General features: G+C 38.6%; 1 protein-coding gene across 1 annotated transcript in view; it reads right to left on the reverse strand.

The window, feature by feature from the left end:
- The window catches only part of Cdk6 (cyclin dependent kinase 6), a 200,657-nt gene that overhangs the window by 51,348 nt on the left and 128,759 nt on the right, over positions 1-20,550 (reverse strand). Inside the window, exon 4 of the mRNA XM_026391545.2 lies at positions 4,847-4,956. Coding sequence (XP_026247330.1) covers positions 4,847-4,956 — 110 coding nt within the window. The remainder of the gene's footprint in view (positions 1-4,846; positions 4,957-20,550) is intronic.

Below are 20,550 nucleotides of genomic sequence, written 5' to 3' on the forward strand. Positions count from 1 at the left end.
ATGACAGAGCAGGAAAATCAAAGGCTCTGGGAGTGAGGTGGACCTACGTTAAATTCTGTCTCTTCCATTTAATAGTCATGTGCTTCTATTCACCCTGCCTGCAGAAGGCCCCAATTCAATGTATGTAAACTCTGGATAATATCCCTTAGAATGTAGGTTTGATGCAATAATGCATGTGAAGGGCCCTGGCCTGGCACTTGTAACATGACAGGTGTTAACTCCCTGCTTCTTTTCTTCCCCCTAGGTCATGGATAATGGTGAGCCTTATTGATGCAAAGATTTTATATAAAAATTAGAATATGAACTTTATGAAAGTTTAATCCTGACATATAGCCTTTCTCAGAGCAATCTACTTTACTTCCTTAAAACAGTCTTCTTACTATAGCCATTCACAGTACCCCACACTTCTTGGCACTGAGCCTACTCAATGCATGTAATGACTTTCTCCACCACTAGGGTTTGTTATCTCTTTAGCCATTCAATAAATTACTGCAGACTGAAAGACAGAGTTTCCGGTGGGTGACACAGACCACTAGTAATAGGTAAGATGATTTCAGGGGATGAACATGGACAAAGTTTCTTAATAATTTTAATGTTTTTATATATTCTAATTTGTATTAAACAAATTAATAACTGACGTACCAAGTTTGAGATTATATATATATATACACACATACATAAATATATATATGCATATATATTTTTTATTTTTTAAAATTTTTTATACTTATTTTTTTTTAGTTGTTGATAGACCTTTATTTTATATGCAGTGCTGAGAATCAAACCCAGTGCCTCACACATACCAGGCAAGTGCACTACCGCTGAGCCACAGCCCTAGCCCCTATAATTTTATATATATTTTTTGTTGAGGATGAAGTTAAATAAAAAAAAGTAAACTGACTCAGGGTAGTAAAAGATTAGATAAGGAGAAGTACAGTTGTCATAAGACTATGGCCAAAACAATGAAGGTGATAAAGAGATGCCACAATCTGGGAATTACTACTTATTGACAGATAGGAACTCCAAGTGAACACATGTGAGGGATTGCCTGATTTAGGATTAGCCTAAAGTAATGAGGGGTCTGTGTTTAGAATTCATGGTTTGTGAGTCTTCAACTTGGACAACACTGAATTGGAGCCAAGCTGAATCCAGATCAAATTGGAGGTTGGACCCAGGACACATCTGCTACAAAAAAGAAGCATGATGGGTTTAGCCATCTGGGAGGTATCATAGGAAACACCAAAATGTGACTGAGCAGGAATAAAGTTCAGACTTCATGGCCACATTCAAGGTCACAGCAGGAACTACCTAGAGGACAGGGTACCCAGCCTAGGAAGGACATGTGATTGTCCTGGATCCATTCTCATTCAGCCTTTAAGGCACATGGACCCTGGTTCTGGCATTGCTCTCTCCCCAGCCAATTATTTCTCATTTACTTCGTTTGTAATCTAGGAGAAAGGTGCTTTCCTATGTGTACGTGTGAAGAGCCAGTGGGTTTTCACCCAATATCTCACTTTTGTAGCAAAATGAAGCAGAATGTTGCTGCTGTCCTCAAAAGGAGCCTTTCCTTGAAACTCTAGAGTGTGAGTCCTTCCTCTCAGTCCCAGTGCCAAGGTGGAGAGAGGGGTATTCCTGTCACATTGGACTGGAATACTGGATGAATTTTCCCACAGAAAAAAAGATTTGATGAATTAGTTCAAAGTGATGTTTCATATATTGCACAGGCTATACAGAATTCTGCAAGCTAGTCTGAGAACTTGATTACCAATTACACTATCATGTTAGTGGAAATTTTGGGGATTGAACTGGGATTGAACTCAGAGGCACTCAACCACTGAGCCATATCCCCAGCCTATTTTTTATTTTATTTATAGAGAGAGTTTCACTGAGTTGCTTAGTGCCTCGCTTTTGCTTGAGGCTGTCTTTGTTGCAATCCTGCTGCTTCAGCCTCCCAAGTTGCTGGGATCACAGGTGTGCACCACCTGTCCCGGCTAGTGGAAAATGTTTTTAATGTTAGCAAATGAAATTTGGAGTTGCAATTGTTCAAGGGGCAGGAACTGCCTATGTTTAAAAATATAGCAAATTCCTTACTAGTGAATTCTTAATTTTACATATCTTAGGTTTTATCTTTAACAGTTTTTACTATGGATCATGGCTAATATTCAAGCTTGTAACTGCTGAAAAACAACTGATTACCCTCCCCTCCACACCAAAAGAAGGACTCCATCTAGACACATGTAGGTAATTCCAATAAGCATATTTTTAGTCACCTCTTAGCTCCACCAAGTTACTCCTTGGATGACCTGGAATGACTGCCTGCTCTGCTATATTGATAGTAACTTATTCCCTTTTTTTTTTGTACTGGGGATTGAACCCAGGGTTGCTTTACTACTGAGCTATATCCCCAGTCCCCCCTTTAAAAAATATTTTAGTTGTAGTTGAACCCAATACCTTTATTTTATTTTTTTATTATTATGTGGTGCTGAGGATGGAATCCAGTACCTCACACGAGCTAGGCAAGTACTCTAATCACTGAGCCATAACCCCAGCCCTCCCCAGCCCTTTTTATTTTAGTTGAGACAGTTGCTGAGGCCCTTGCTAAGTTGCTGACCATAGCCTCAAAACTGCAATCCTCCTGCCTCTCAGCCTCTTGAGTCACTAAGATTATAGGCATGGGCTACTGTGCCTGGCACTTATTATTAGTTCTGACCAGAAGCCTGAACCCAATGTGTTCTACAATTGTTGGATGAAAAGAATTATTTGAAGTACTTTTTCTTTTTCTTTTTTTTTTTGGTATCGGGAATTGAACTCATGGACACTTGACCACTGAGTCACATCCCCTGATCTATTTTGTATTTTATTTAGAGACAGGGTTTCACTGAGTTTCTTAACACCTCGCTTTTGCTGAGACTGGCTTTGGACTCACGATCTTCCTGCCTCAGCCTGTCAAGCTGCTGGGATTACAGTGGTGCCCCACTGCCCCCAGCTGAAGTACTTTTTAAAATAAGAATTTCTGGCCTTACTTCAGTCATGAATCAGAATCTCAAGGAGTGGCCTGGGAGCCTCACTTGTAAAGACTGTCTATCCCTGGTACCACTGTCATCCATGAAGTTGCCACTGGTGACAGTGGCACATTTTGCTTTGTTGTGCTGCAAAAGTGAAATGCTGGGTAGAGACCCACTGGCTCTTCATGTGTGCACTTAAGAAAGCACCCTTTCTCCTTCCTGGAACCTTACAGAAAGGTAGTAACTTGGGAAATAATTGCTTAGAGGAGGAAGTAACACCAGAAACCAAGGTCCATGTATTTTTAAGGCTGAAACATCAAGTAGAGGTTTGTTAAAACATAGCTTGTAGGACTCTAGCCCCAGAGTTTCTAATTCACTAGGTCTGGGGTGATGCCTGAGAATGTGCATGTCCAACAAGGTCCCAAGTGATACTAATGCTGCCATCCAGGGACCATGCTCCCCAAACCACTTATCTGGCCTGTTTGGTAAATACTGTGGCTAGGCTGAATGTTACTATTTTTCTTTCTTCCTTTGCAGAAAAACAATGCTGGACTGGAACTCACAGACTTCCTTTAGATTCCTATTCCCCTACTTCTTAGCTGCATGATGTTAGACAAATAAATTGACTACTCCATTTCAGTTTCCTCTTATTGTAAGGATTAAAAAGGTAACACAAAGGAACTGTGTTGGCACTGTACTTGACACAGAGTCGGCTGCCATGAAACACCTGCGTATTCTGACCTCCCTGCCCCTCTCCCATCCTATGAGCTACAGATGAACTTGCTGAGTACTAGAAGGAGTTCCTAAATTTACTGCATAAAACATGATTTGGCTAAAACAAACAGACAAAGTAATGGCTGACTTTTTCAGATGAGATCTCATGTAGCTACATTTTGAACATATCACGCACAATGGGAATATACTCAGCTTCTCAACTCACATTTTCCCATGGAAACAAAAACAGAAAATAAAAGAAGATTAGGTTATATTTAGGTTCTCTGTTTAATTTTGACCAGGCTGAATTTAGTACTCAGGTGTGAATTATTTTCCTGGCAGATCTTTATAATACTGTTTGGCTATTTCTTGTGGCCTGAAAATCAAACACATGAGTCACAGGCTTTCAGAATCAGGGCAGCCTTGGAGGGCACTGAGCTTACCCACCTGCCCTGTAAATGCTCCTGAAAGCAGCTCCAATGGATAGTGGTCCAGACTCTCCTTGGACACCCAGTGGGAACACACAACCCCCAATCTACTTTTCAGATAGTTGTTTAATCATTACACTGCTCCCCCCACTAAGCAAATATCTTTATTTCTTTAATTTCTGTGTCCCTTGGTCCCACTTTTGTCCACTACAGTGTCTAAATACATCTAACCTCTGCTCTACATCGCAGCACCTAAAATATTCTGAAACAGCACTGACATCCTCTTTGCCTATTCCTTTTCAGCTTACTTAGTCTTTTTTTCAATAATTCTCACCATCGAAATTTCTGTTAATAAATTCCCATGAACTTAACAATCCTGGTCTTCTGCCTGTGGCTCAAGTTCACCTTGAGGATATTTCTTCACTAAAAAAACACTCCAGCATGCCCCACTTTCATCATGTCTTATCACCACCAACAAAGACAATGGAAATGGAAAGAAAAGTGGTGTGTTCCTTTCCAAACAGGGTTTCCTAGAGCTCGAAACTACAGTTATACAAAACTGAATGAGAAAGTGGTTTTAGGGTAGGCTTAGAGGGAACACCTAGGAACCTCAGATCCACATCATGACCCTCATTGAGACAGGCACGCCATGCTGCCACTTAAACTACTGAAGATTCAAAAAGAAAACGTATTTCTTACTTTCTGCGAAACATTTCTGCAAATATGCAGCCAACACTCCAGAGATCCACGGGGGTGGCGTAGCTGGACTGGAGCAAGACCTCCGGAGCTCGGTACCACAGCGTGACGACCTGCAATGACAAACAGATCTCAGCATTACTGAGGAAGATGGCTGTGGGCTTAATCTTCTGATTCTGGGTGGCTTAATGACAAGACCCAGTTCAGAAAGAACCCCTATAAATCATATGAGGACACTCACTGATAGATGCATAAGTAAATAGGACTCATCAGTCACAGGCCAGGAAATTACATCATCCCCACCACCTGGGTTCCCATCTCAAATGCTATCTTAACAGGATGGTGAAATAACAAGCTTCAGAAAGCAAGTCAAAGACAAAAACAAAGCAAGAAAATAAAACCCTTAAAACTATTTTTTTTCCTTAAGGGATTTAAAAAAAGAAAAACAGGTGATGGCAACAACTCCAGCTCAATTCCCAAGTCAGTGTTGGAAAATCAGAAGATTCCATGGCTGCTGGATGGTGACCTTGAAGTCTACAGAGCACCCAGGGCGAGTCAAAACTGCTCTTATCATGACATTGTGGGAAATCAAAATAAAACCCCCTTCCATGCTGCTCTTTACAGAAAACAAATAAAAAATGGGGAAGAACTTAAAAGATGTAACCCAAATATTCATACCATGTGTAAGAAAGGTCATTCACAGCAGATTCCCCAAACTGGAGAACCCACTTAGTATAGAACAGTATAAAGTAGATGAAACAAACAAAGCGGTAATTATTTCAGCCAGGTTGAGAGCTGAGGAAAATATCATGTTAGGGCTTCAGATTTATGTGTGTACAGGGATCAAGTGCTTCCTATTTTAGGGAGAGAGAGGCAGATATTCTATGGAGACCTGAAATGAGGATGTATTATTGCCAAATAAAGAATTGGGAATACATAAATTTATTACATAAGCATTTTATATTAATCAGACCCCCTTATTTTTATTGATTTAACTGTATTGTTATTGACATTCAGTTTTATGTATTTTATTTAGGGGGCATACTGGGGTTTGAACTCAGGGGCACTCAACCACTGAGCCACATCCCCAGCCCTATTTTGTATTTTACTTAAAGATAGGATCTCACTGAGTTGCTTAGGGTTTTGCTTTTGCTGAGGCTGGCTTTGAATTCCCAATCCTCCTGCCTCAGCCTCCTGAGCTGCTGGGATTACAGGCATGCACCACCACATGTATCTTGATAGTATGTTATTTGGTGCATTAAGATGGAGGTGGAGAGTCTCTAAAAATGGCTCCCATCAATTTCCTTGTCTCTTTTTATACATGTGCTGCTTCCCCCATCAAGGGATGGGATTCATTTATCTTCTACTGAATCTGAATTGGCCTTTGCAATTTGTTTGATCTATAGCATATGGTGGAAATAAGGTCTAAGACTATCAAAGCTTGGTCATGAGAAGTCCTATAGCCTGGGCCCTTTCAAATGCTTGCTCTCAAGATGCTTCCTCTTGCAATTCAGATGGCTTGCTATGAGAAGTCTAAGACTCTCCGGTCCACATACCTTGCTGAGCTGTCAGCTGAAAGCCACGTGAGTGAGGCATCTTAGATATTCAAGACCCACCAGTCTCCCAGATGTCTGCAGCCCCAGCCAATGTCACATAGAGCAGGTCTGCCCAGCTGAGTCCAGTCAACCGACAATACTCTGAGCAATAATAAAATGCTTGTTGTTTTTAAGTTTTGGGTTGATTATATGGTAAATTGACTTATTCATCTCATTTAACATGTTTTGCTTCAAATTCACCCAGGGGTTAAGTTTTGCTTAGGGATTATTTAATTGATATCTAATGAAGGATGATGTAACAGAAATAAAACTCAAAATACAAACTGACAATACCAAAACAATTTTTACCCCAGTTATCATTTGATGCCAATATATCTTTCGAGCATCATCTCCTACAGGACTTCCGCACATCCCTTATGCCCTAGTCACACAATGATTATATCCCTGGTTTTCAACCTTGACTATGACCAGAATCATCCATGGGGCTTTTAGAAAAACTTAGGTATCTGAACCTTTTCTTGTCTCCACCGAGTTAGCTCTCCATGGGTGGGTTCCTTTTTTTTCCTTTTAAGTTCTTCAGGGAACCCTCACCCTAATAGGTTTGCGTACTACTGGATTATACAAACATATCCTACAGCTCCTGCCTCCATGATTTTCTTTACTGTTCTAACCTGGGCAACTCTTTTTCATTCTCTTCACCATGAAGAAATTCTACTTACTCTACATGCCTGGCTTGAATGCCATTACCCTCCTGAACTCACTGCTACCTGTAAATCACTGGTGGTAACAGTTCACAGTATGTGTTGTTCATGGCTGAGGTGCACAGCCCTGGCTTTATATACCATATGTCTGTAAATGCCTATCACAATACTGTATCCATAGCAATAATAGTGTAACAAAGATGAAAATAATGATTAGCTTATGGCAATTCATCCTAGAAAGATGACTGGGCAAAATTCAATAACTAGTCATTCCCCAAAGAGAAGGTACTATTTTTGCTAAGAAAAGTGTCCAATTCTGGGCTCTAGTTTTTAGTTCCATGATTTATTTCTGCTTTATTAATATTTCAATTTGGAGACACACTTCTTCATTTCTCTGTCATACTATAAACAAAAGCACAGGTGCAAACTGTCCATAAAGTTCTACTTGAGTGGTTTATAGACATTCACAGATATTGTGAAGGCACACATTTATCTCTTTACCTCAATTCAGAATAAAATACAACATTATAAGAGATGAAAATTTTAATTTGAATACAGCATTATTTGAAGCTATTTTAGGGAAATGGATTTCTGATTGATTATTCATCTTAAAAAAACTTTGGAAAGACAGACTACCTTCATTTTTAATATTTTAGCATTTGATACCTATTATGATAACCAAACCAATGTCTGAATAGTAAAAACAACAAGAACAATATTGGTATGTATAGGAAGTTCCCTTTTATTCTTTCAAAAACGTAGTTATCACTCAAAATGTAGAATGAATTTTCAAATGCTTTAAAAATGTCTATTACTAATAACCATATGATCATTTTCCTTTATTTAATTAATGACATTAATTATATTAGTGGATTTCCTAAAATTGCACCATCCATACTTTCTTGGAATAAATCATTCCTAATTATTATTCTTTTCTAAAAATTTAAAAATCTTTTTATATTTTTATTTTTTATTTGTAGTTGGACACAATACCTTTATTTTATTTATTTATTTTTTATGTGGTGCTGAGGATCGAACCCAGGTCCTCGATTGTGCTAGGCAAGCATTCTACCGCTGAGCCACAACCCAGCCCACTTGTGTATTATTCGTTTAAGATGCTTCAGAATTCTATTTGCTAATATTTATTTAGGATATTAACATATTCATAAGTAAGACTGATCTATATCTTTCTTTTTTGCTAGTCTTTCATGTTTTGATATCAGGGATATGCAAACTTTGTATTTTGTTCTATATTTTCAGGGGGGGATTGAACCAGGGACTGAACTCAGGGGTACTTGACCACGGAGCCACATCCCCAGCCCTATTTTGTATTTTATTTAGAGACAGGGTCTCACTGAGCTGCTTAGTGCCTCACTTTTGCCGAGGCTGTCTTTGAACTCGAGATCCTCCTGTCTCAGCCTCCAGAGCTGCTGAGATTACAAGCATGCGCCACTGTGCCTGGCCTTTTCTATATTCTTGAACAGTATAAATGACATAAAAATAATTAGTTATGTGAGGGTTAAACTGACCTATACCACTGTAGGGGTCTCTGTTTGTTGTACCCAACAATCTTTTGAATTCCTTCTTGGTAATTAGTCTGTTCAGGGTTTAATCTCTTTTTGAATCAATCCTGATTATGGTAAAGGATTCTCCTATGAAAATTCTCTTTTTTAAAAAAAAAACTTATATTGTCTACTCTATTTTTAAATTTACTTACTTATTCTAATTTGTTATATATGACAGCAGAATGCATTTCAATTCATAGTACACATACAGAGCCCAATTCTTCATGTCTCTGGTTGTACACAAAGTAGAGTCACACCATTTGTGTCTTCATATATGGAAAATTCTTAACCTAGATTTTAAAAATGTACTGGCTTAAATCTGAACATAGTATTTATTATAATTATTTTAAGTTCATCTGTTTCCTGATTATACTGATTTTCCCTTTCCTAATATGTATTTTTGCTCTCTTTATATCTGTCACATTTGTCAGGAGTTTGGCTAGCTATGTTATCAATTAAAAAAAAAAACAAACCTCATGTGAGGTTTTACTGCCATTTTGGGAAGATTATTGTTTTATTTTATAATTTGTTGATTTCTATTTTTATCCTTTTAAATTCTCCTCCTAGTTTCTTTGGTTTTCTTTGGAACTTTTCTTATTTATTTTCAACTCTGATTACTAACAGAATAATTATTTTCAAATAAATTTTCCCATTTTTGTTCATATTTTAAGCAATGTTATTTATCTTTAATCCAAGAGTACACTATACTTTGAAGAATTACTTATTTTAAAAAATGTCTTGGGGCTGGGGATGTGTGTGGCTCAAGCGGTAGCGCGCTCGCCTGGCATGCGTGCGGCCCCGGGTTCGATCCTCAGCACCACATACCAACAAAGATGTTGTGTCCGCCGAGAACTAAAAATAAATATTAAAAATTCTCTCTCTCTCTCTCTCTCTCTCCTCTCTCTCACTCTTTAAAAAAAAATGTCTCAAATTTTCCATATGGTCAGGTTATTTATGTTTGTTTTGTTTTGTTTTTGTACCAGGGATTAAACTCAGGGGCACTCAATCACTGAGCCACATCCCCAGCCCTATTTTGTTTTTTATTTCAGAGACAGGGTCTCACTGAGTTGCTAAGTGCCCCACCACTGCTGAGGCTGGCTTTGAACTCTTGATCCTCATGTCTCAGCTTCCTGGGCCACTGGGATTACAGACGTGTGCCAGTGTGCCTGGCTTATGGTTATTTTTTAATTACTGGATTTCTAGTTTTATTACATCACAGACAGTGTAACCTGTACAATTTCTCCTTTTTAGAGTTTATTTCTGTTTTCTTTATGATGAAGTACATACCTCCCCCCCCCCTTTTAAAAATTCTGTGGGGTATGAGAGGGTACTATCTTCAAAGTGTAAAGTTCTTTAACAAGGAAAGTTTTCCTCATACAAATTCTTACTTACATTATTCTATACTTTGTCGAACTCTGAAGGAGGACTGAATTTTGTTTTCTTTTCCTCAGTATCTCCTTGTATGCCTAAGGGTTTCTGCCTTAGGTAAACTGGCCTTATATTTTTGGTAAGTAAAACTTATTATAATAAAACTATTATCAAAATAATGAGAATTTTTATAGATATAGAATAAATACACAAGTCAGCTACAAAATAAAATGGAAAAAGGAGTCCATTCATAATAGTAAGAAAAAAATGTAAAATATTGAGAAATAAAAAACTATAAATTTACATAAAAGAAAATGATATGCTGCTAAAGAAGAATATAAAATTAAAGCTAAGTAAATGGTGAGACTAAAAGACTAAAATGGGAAAAGGTCATGTTACAAAGACAGCAGTCATCCCAGGCATAAAAAATTAAGACAATGATTTTTGGGAAGAAATTTAACTTTGATCAAATAGTGCCTCTGGTAGAATAACGCTTAAAGAGCATTAAAAACAAAACACAAAACTTAATACTAAGACAAGATAGCTGGAGAAATAAGGTTGAGGGAGATTTTCTCTTAATATACTTTAAGGTAGAGTAAGTAACAAACTAATAGGTGCTAACAGATTTAAAAACTCAACATACAATCCAGGAAGAGACTGATGTATTTATGGGGTTTAATGTTAATGTTTACTGAAATCATCTTCAGCAAAGACTACTATTTTTTTTTTTAAAAAGGCAAATGGCAAATGACAGCCTGGGTGAAAACATCTAAAATGTATATAAAGTCAAAGAATTAGTATACGTATTACATAAAGAGCTTGTACAAGCCAGTAAGGAATAAAGCACCACCACTGAATAACAGGTAAAATATATGAAAAAAGCAATTCACAAGAAGTGAAAATCATAAAAGACATTCAATCTCGTGGAAGGAAAGAAGATAGGAAGATAAGGAAAAAGAAAAAAGAAAAGGAAGGAAAGAAACACATTATGATGAAGCAGTATCATTTTTTTTTTGCCTGATTTGCAGAAATGAACAGAATGACAATATTAATAGTTGGCCATGGTATGAATATTTATTTATTGAGATATTTATTTTGGTGCTGTGAACTAAACTTAGGGCCTTGTACATGTTAGGCAAGTGCTCTACCACATTCCTATAGCCCTGAAAGAACTTTGAAACTGCAAATTGATTGGCACAACCTTTTTAGAGTGCAAACTGACACCATCTTTAAAATTCATAGTGCACATCTTTTTGACCTGGAGTTCCACTTGTGAATATGTGTTTCATAGAAATATTCACATTAGTATAGAAACAGATATTCCCACAGATGTTTGTGCCACAGTAATGACCAATAAGGGAACATTATCGAGCCACTGAAAAGAAAGAATTAATTCTCATCTTGTGCTCTGTCTCTCCCCAATTTACATTTAATGGTTTCATTGAAAGCTAAGAGTTAAAAGATCTCATTTGTATTAGTAAGACTGGTGCTTAATCTTTGTGATTTTACTGTAACAAAGAGAAAAATTAGATGAAGTTTATATTTATACTGTATTTTGAAATATCAATATTTTCCTAAGGAGACATCTTTTTGGTTTATCTCTGTGCATTTGATCATACTTAAATCCCAAAACCAGAAACAAAACCTCTGAACTGTACAAGTCTTACATTTCTATTTAATTCCCTAATAAAATAATCCCAGAGGGTCTGCATTTAAAAATAACACATTACTATTGTTTTCAACAGATATAAAAGAATAGCATTTTCTTATAGTTGTTCCCTGGTTTATGAATTATATCATATGTCAAGAGATCTTTCCTAGTTTTAACTTCTTAATTCATATGGCTGTTTTATAATCTCCAACCCAGAGTCCTTCAATTCGTACAATAAGTCACTGTAATTTAAAATATCTCAAATGATGAAAATTTAAAAAATTGTATACAATACAAAATATGTACCACAAGTAAATCTAATGCTAAGCTTTTGAGAGCAAAGTGCAACATATTTTCCTAATGGTAAACTACAAATTCTTTTTTCTTAGGAATTATATTTGTGCCCCTAAATCTTTAGTGTAATACCCCATCACTAACAACTACTTTGTCACTCATAAGTAGAAATTTATTAATTTTTACTTAAAATTTTATAAAGAATGAGCAGAACTGATAAAAAATGTTTCAAGGTTTTTGTTCACAAAGCAAGGACAGTCAAGAACATAGTCAATTTTTTGTTAGAAGTACGCTACGTTAAATAATTCTAAAGGTCCTTTAAAACCAAGTAGAGTGGTCAATTAAATTTAAAAACATGTTGTGGGAAACGGAGAGCAATATACAAAGATCAACATTTAGGAATCTGTGACAAAGGTAGCTACCAGTGGACACAATGCAGTTGTCTAGTAAGCAAAGATAACAATAGGAACTACGGACAGAGTTTGGAGGCTGGAGCCAGCTGGAACAAAAGCAAATACGATGTTTATTACAATCATTACATGTATTAACAGCCTCTAGAGGTGCTGAATGGATTTGGCAACAGGAGGGGGAGTGGAAGGGGGGAAGGAGTTCAAGGATATTTACACAAGTGAATGTATCTGTTTAAACTGCTTTGATCTCTATTCACAATTTTTTTTTGAACCAGTTCAATAACAGTATAAGATAAAGTAGAGCCAAGGCCAACTCTGACTCAAAATACATGTCAGAATAAACTGCTCTCACTTAGTATTCTGAACAGTCTGTTATTTATGCACCCTTTCACCAAGATCCTGGAAAAGCCGTCGATGCCAGTGGATTCCTCCTTATTTGATGGCTTCAACAGCAGAGAAGCAGGGTGTGAACACCGTGCTAGGTGTCTTCCTTTTGCTTCTCTGGATGGTCTCTGCACTGCAGGTAGACCTCTATTTGCCATATGCCTCCTGTTTCTTACTGGGTCTGGCCAATGAGAAGCCTTGGCATGAGTGGAGGGAGAGGGAGAAGAGAGGTCAGGTCCTTAACTCCTTGACTTCCTCCCAGGAGGTAGCCTAGAGCCAGCTGCATTGCCACTGCAAAGTCAGTGTCTACCTGGAGCAAGCAGATGGTTCTACTTGATTCCTTCCCTCTGGATTCCAGTAACCACTGCTTCCCTTTGAGCCTGGGAATGGTGAGAGCTTGGCTGCCATTAAGACTCAAGGTATGACACAATTCTGAGTCCCCCTAAACCAACATTTTTGTAAAGTGTCTCAGCAAACAAATCTCCCCAAATTTCCTTATTTTCTGTGCACCACCTAATTCCTGTTGGAACCCTGACTAACTCCAAGCCTGCTTTCCCATCTATCAATGAGGACATTTGCATGGGGGACTATAAAATGCTCCCTGTTAACATCCTAAGCATACATAATTACTGTGGCAGTGGAAATGAAGACTTAAAAACAGACACTCTGTACAGACAGACCCAAGAACTCTACTCTTGGATACCCTTGCTGTCTTTTTTGTTTGGTAGCACCATATGACCGGTGTGGTGATATTCCCCTCTGGGCCCGCTTCAGTGTGTTTCAAACACCAATGTAGATAATAGTTTATGAAGACTTTGGATACAATTCTTGACACACTTCAAAATTTTTATTTTTTTCAAAGTGAAAGTTTTCAAATCTGTCTTTTTTCTTCATACTAATACAAAACTCTCTAATATGTATGTTTTTTTCCCTATCAAAAATTAGTATGGTTTTGCAAAGTAAAAATTAGTGATAATTTCACTGTCCATATTCATAAAGAATAGTGGTAATGATTTTAAAAATCCAGTTCTTTAAAATTATACATTTAAATTAAGAATATTAGAAAGAATCATAATTTGAATTCTGCCAAGCAGTCTTTTCATTATTATTGTTGTTGTTGTTGTTATTATTTGGTACCAGGGATTGAACTCAGGAACACTCAATCACTGAACCACACCCCTAGCCCTATTTTGTATTTTATTTAGAAACAGGGTCTCACTGAGTTTCTTAGCCTCACAGTTGCTGAGGCTGGCTTTGAACTTGGGATCTTCCCGTCTCAGCCTCCTGAGCCGCTGGGATTACAGGTGTGTGCAACTGCACCCAACCAGTCTTCTCATTATAATGCCAGTTATATGGAAATTAGACACCAGTAAAAGTTAACAATGTTATACCTTGCAACAAAACATAATGGAATCCTCTCAAATTCACTTGTTTGTAATCTAAGGGCCAGAAGGAAATGTTTTGAGATATGATGAGAAATGGTCAAGGTCTAAAAATGAGCTCCTCAGGGCAGGGAGTACTGTGCCGATAACTGTTCTCATTTCTGCTCTGATGCCTCCATCACCATGGCGAAGGCTGGCTGTCCTTCCTGAGACCCAGGGCTGCCCTGGTTTACCTGAAACTGTGGTTCCTGTTTAGATGTGCTGCCTTCCTACCGCCTGCTTGTGCGGTGCTGTCTGGGGGACACTTTTTCCCTAAGACTCTGAGGTCCAAGTTCCATCCATCTTTTGAGGCCTTGTACACTTACGGCTTTCTCCACTAAGCCCTTCTTGATTTCTCAGCTGGAGGCGACAGCTGTCCTCTGAGCTTCTATTTCACGTCTGTAGCACTTGGTGCTTTCTAGTTTTCATTGCAGTCATGATTTATCGGCCACAATACATACATAATGCCGTGTGTGGAAGGTGTGGGATACAGAAATGAACCTCAGAAAATTGCTAGTGGCATATTAAAGACCAATAGAGGCAATCCCCTGGACTGAGGATAATGAGGGCAATACTGTCTGATAATAATTTAATACCATTGATACTCATGTACCTTTAACAAAAATGGACTTGTGGAGGGAGGGGGATGAACCTATTTGACTCAGGGGATACAAGGACTCAGAGGGCAATAGAAAACACAGCAAAATGCTGAGACGAGTGTTTCCTCCAAGTATAGACCAAGGGTATCTCAGGGGAAGAGAGCCTCTCAGTACAACAGAGACCTGTGCATTGTGACCAGGGAGAGACAACCATGACCCACTGAAGGTTGAAGAGGTATAATACGTTCAGGGATCTAGGTTTCTGACCTTTCATGATACTAGAGGTACTTGCTTTCTTCTTCTGAGCTCATATTTCTCATTTTATTAATGTCTAAGCAGATCTACCCCAGAGGGAGCTTCCATTAGGTTCATTATGTGACTGCCCACTCTATGTGGGGCGCTGTTGTGGTCCTGGATAGTGTAGTTATAAACTAGGAAGGCAGCAAGTCAAAGGAGTTGGCTGAAGGCCAGGGGCAGGAATGTTATGTAGTGATTTAAATGCAGAATACTAGAACACTAAGGTTCTGTCCCAGTGTTATCCCAGATTTCTTTAAATAATGGTCTCCTCTAAGGCTACCACCTCAGGCAGTCACTTTTCTCATATGATGCACAATTCCTGTAGTATATCATATAGGCATGTACCTTAAATCCATAATATACCTGTGTTGGGTGTGGTGGTCTGTGCCTGTAATCCCCAGCTACCTGGGAGCTGAGAGAGAAGGATTGTGAGTTCAAGGTCAGCCTGGGTAACACAGAAAGACCGTGTCTCAAAACTAATAAACAAAGAAGCAAAAAACCCCCCAAACCCTTACTATACTCACAACACTGACCTAAAACTCCAACCAACTCCTGGAAGCATGGCTAAGTCTTCTCAGAGGAACCTCAGGTTCAGAAATGCATGCAATGTCTTTCCACTGAAGCTTATTTCTCCTCTTACATTCCCTCTCTGAAAGCAAAGCCATCACCTATCCAGTTTCCTATTCGTCTCCATCAATGAAGGTTCTAGACCTGAAAGCTCCATCATGAACCCGTCCTCTCCTAGGTGATTCCAGAAGCTTCCTCTGGGGTCTTTTCCAACCGTCTGCCTCTTTCTACTCTGCTTTCTCAACCACTGTCCTGCTCAAAATCCTTCATCCATTCTCCATGGCTTTCCAGATCAATGTCGAGTCCAGCTTGCCCGAGGGGCCCTTATGACTAGGCTCCCACCCTCTCCAGCTTCATCACCTGCCCCTCTGTACAGGAAGTTTTTCTCAACCTGCTCAGAGACCTAAGAGGCTCTTCAAATACACGTGTTGTGGTCATAGGCTGTGGCCTTCCCACATGCTGAGAGCCTTCTCTGGTCCTCCTCACAACTCTGTTCTTCATTCTTGTGAACCTTGTCCTGCCTGGTCCTCCCCAAACACTAGTGATCACAGCACTGACTACCCTGTATCTCCTATATGGTGTCCTGACAGCCACCTAGACCCAGGGTGATATTTCTCAGGGTAGAGACCATTTCTAGGTGGAATTTTCAACCCCAGCACCTTGCAGAACATTGTGCATAGGCATAAAATAAATGCATCTCCCGATGAATGTACAAGTAACCAAAAGATAGGAGAATGCAGAGTTCTAGGGTTAGGAGGGAGAACCCAGGGCAGTACACAGGTTTAAATTTATAGACCATGACTGTGTCCCCAGACCCATGCCAGGCATTCTGAGAATCTACCAACACTATCTTTAGTCAACAGATGACTTTTTAATAAAGTGCCAGGGCCACTTTATTTTTGTAAAATGAAGTTTTAAAATGCCTGAAGGGACCATGTTTTCCTTCAGGCTGCACTGTTTAAATTTCATCTTGAACTGGTGAAACTTAAAATACCACTTGCTCAATGTCTATTATGTTTCAAGTAACAAACCCATTCTCTTTGTAAAAGTACAGTATAACACAGTTTTGATTTTGACACTAAACAATCATCCACTTGATCTCTCTCTGCCCTCACCATAGAAACCAAGCAAATATTTGTAGACATTCCTTCAACCTTTACAGATAAGTAGAAATGAAAATTGTTCTGAACACAGGATATGGCAGGCTGCATTGCTCATCATTTCCTCTTCAAGTTGTTTTAACTCTTAAGGGAATCTATATGCTTTGGGAGGTCATGTCATTACTCAGATTTGTAATATTATTTAAAAACTGATTTTTTTTGTTCTGAAAAATAGTCAAATGCATCTAAAGAATGTTTCTTATTTCTCCTCAGTTGCTAGGTTCATTTTTATACCAGCTGCATGTAAATCTACTGCATGAATCCAGGCAAGTTATATTGTTAGCGCAAGTGATGAGGGAAATGGAAGCATAGTTTAAAAACCTAAAATTCAGGGCTGGGCATAGTGGTGCACACCTGTAATTCCAGTACTCAGGAGGCTGAAGTAGGAGAATTGCCAAGTTAGAGGTCAGCCTCAGCAACTTAGCAAGACCCTCAGTCACTCAGCAAGACTGTCTCAAAATAAAAAATAAAAAGAGCTGGGGTTGTAGCTCAGTGACAGAGCACTTGCTTAGCATGTGTGAGGCGCTGGGTTCACACAGACACACAAAAAGTACAGTATAGTGTTGTATCACAGGGGAAAAAGTAACTAAGTTTAGGAACACACATTCTTTAACATTTTTAAAATTCTGTGGGGAATGCCTTCCTTAAATGGGAAGGATTTAGAGATCCTTTGCTCTAAAGAACTTCCAAGGTAAAGTTCCTCTGTAGTGTATACTTCCTTCCTATTTCTCACATACACGTCCATCTAAAAGGTTCACAGAGATGCCTGCAGGAAAAGAAAACCAGCTGTGCATTTCCGACTAACCTGGGCTGCCAGAAGTAAGTTTAAAGCACCAAGAATTCTGGGGGTCCCACTAGATTTTGTGCTTTCAGCTATGAAAGGCAAGCAAGAAAGAAAATATGCTTCTGAAGATTAGGATGTTTCCTGCTGTTCATTTAGCGAGATTAAAACTGCAAACAAAAAGGAGAAGGGCTCAACCAAGAGGAGGGCTTAGATTGAAGCCTTAGGAATTTTAGTTAGACAGAAGGAAGTATTTTCAGACAAGCCCCATTAAACATCAGAATGGGTTAATGGGGGGATTTTCTTCTCTGAATTTTTTCATTTTATTCTTATGCAAGGGTAAAGAAGTAGGCTAGGGAAAGAGGGAAAGAAAAAAAATTGTAAATCACAGATGTAAAGTACTGTGCTGGATTGACCGTCTGTTACTTTATATAATCTTCGGTTTAGTGCTGTAAAATAAGTATTGATGACTCTGTTTTTTACAGACAAGGAAGAGGCAACTCACAGAAGCCAAGGACCAATCAGCTGGTAAAAGGCAGAACCAGGAGTTGAAGGAGGGCTTATCTGACTCAGGTTCATTCTCTTTGTTGTGGCATTTAAATGACCTCAGTTCTTTTATTTATTTATTTATATTTATTTTTTGGTCTTTAGCCTAGTTACAATGAAAAAATGTTTGCTATCCACCCCCCACCCACCTTCAAAATTTCCACAGCAATGCAGTTTTACCAAAAAGCTGAAGAACAAAAGAACATGTTTTCTAGGATGGGGTATTGCAAAGGATTTCATCAAGATAACCACCAGCTGAGGGGCCAGGGTCAAGGACATGTAAGTGGTGGGGGTCCAGGAGATGGAGGGTAGGGAAGGTCTGCCTACCCACAGGGCCAGAAGTCTGGGGCTGTGTGCATGGGCAAATTTCTGCTCTCCTTCCATAACATGCCTTCCTAGAGACTGCAGCATGGTCCGTCCTCCCAAACTTGTTCTCCTTTTGTATTCTATCTCTGCAAACGAAATCACCCTCTAACCAGTTCCTCTAGTCAGACTCTTCCTCAAACTCACCCCTCACCCATTTATACAGACAGTATAAAAGGCTGCCTATTGTTTATAAAACAGGAAAAAAAAAGGCACAGAGGACTACAACTGTGAAAACAGGACAAAGAAGAAACAGGTTAAGAATCTGAATAGTTATCACCTGCCATTTTATAACACAATGCTACCAAAAGAGAAACATAATAAAAAAAAAAAAGAAAAAATAAATCACAACACTAGGCATAAGAATTTTTCAGGTTTGAACACAGTACGATTAGATGGATGTCATGATAATACCCCTGGAATTAACAATCTAACTTTGAAGTTGCTATAAAAAAAGTCTAATATGTAATATGTGTTTAGGTCTTTATTTTTTCCCTTCTCTATATAAAATGCTTTTCTATACTTATCATATTTTATGTATCTTTAAAATTTAAAATTCATTTCCCATAACTTCTATGAGCAGAGGTGAAGGATCTTTGATAAGGAATATAGCTCTGTAAGTTAAATAGATGATTATGGAATCTATATATTCATTTGCTTGTGATGAGCCACAATGCTTCTCTTTAAACTGTCTCAGCTTCTAGGAAGAACCACACTAATACCAAGGACTTTTCATAGTATTTCTAGGTATATCCGCCATCAAGAGAGGGACATGTGTGAACACAGAAACCAGCGGAAGGCTTCTCACCTAGACTCGGGGCCACACTGCATGCGTGTTCAGGGCTGTGTGGTTGCTGCATGCAAAAAGAACTTGAAAGGAAAAGTAACCCTCCACGTTTGGGTAAAACTTGGCTTTAACCTCAGAACTAATTCAAAGAAACACTGCCTTTCCACTTATAAACATTTCAAAGAAAGTTGCTGCTTTCTAGAAATCTGTGGCAGGTAGTTTTTATCCCTGAAGCTCTGTTGGGACTTTGACAAATGAACTAAGAAGTGATCACAGTGATACTTAAAGTACTCTTAAATCACCATTGTAGATAATATACAGAAGACCCACAAATATGGCAAAAATAGAAGCAGGGCTTGGGGATGTCCTTCGTGTAAGCCTTCCGGGACATTTTGAGAGAAGGTCAGCTCCCTGCTCTGTACTCCATAGTACTCCTCTCTTATGGACCCAGCTGATGTGCGGCATGACCATAAGAATCTACTGCCATCGCCGTTACTCCCAACAAAACTGAATGCTACTGAAATATTTGAATATTAATAATGTAAAAGTTTCAGATGCTGCTGTATTGTTGTTGTCTTTATTGGATTTCTTCTATGTATGGAATTCTGAAATATCATTATAAACTAAAATATACAAGTTCGTTTGTCATTATATAACCCCAAGCTTAGTTAAGGGCCAAACTAAAGGCAATGAAGTTATCTGCTCCTGTTGGCACATTTCCCTCTAAAGATGTCATTTAGTTATGTTTCCATCTGTAGTGAACCTACAATCACAGGCATCCTGGCATGGAATTTAAACATGAGGAATCAAGGCAACTACTGGGGGTGGGACTGAAGGACAATAAACTTTGTACACGGGTACCATTTTCCTGTGTCATTTACACACTTAATGACTGCAGAAATGATTTTGTTTTCTTGGTCTAAACATTTGCAGGGTCCTACTACCTGGCTGGTGGCTGACCTTAGGTGCTAGTGAATGCTAAGGTCTGTTTCCTAACTCTATGGGACTTATAGTCTGACTGATTCCAAAATTGAGGTGGCAAAGAAGGAAGAAATGCTCTTCTGTATTTAAAGGTAAACACACTGAATATGTGAGGTTCTTCTTTTAACTTAGGGGGAAAAAAGTAATTCCATCAATGGGGGGAAAGCGAAGTAATTCCATCAATATTTTCCATTAATAAAGTCACTCTCAACCAAAAGGAATGTTACTCATATTTTGGAGATGATATTAGAAGAATTGATTTGGCTATATTAAGTC

The sequence above is a fragment of the Urocitellus parryii genome, chromosome 3 (genome assembly GCF_045843805.1).
Source record: "Urocitellus parryii isolate mUroPar1 chromosome 3, mUroPar1.hap1, whole genome shotgun sequence".
Lineage (NCBI taxonomy): Eukaryota > Metazoa > Chordata > Mammalia > Rodentia > Sciuridae > Urocitellus > Urocitellus parryii.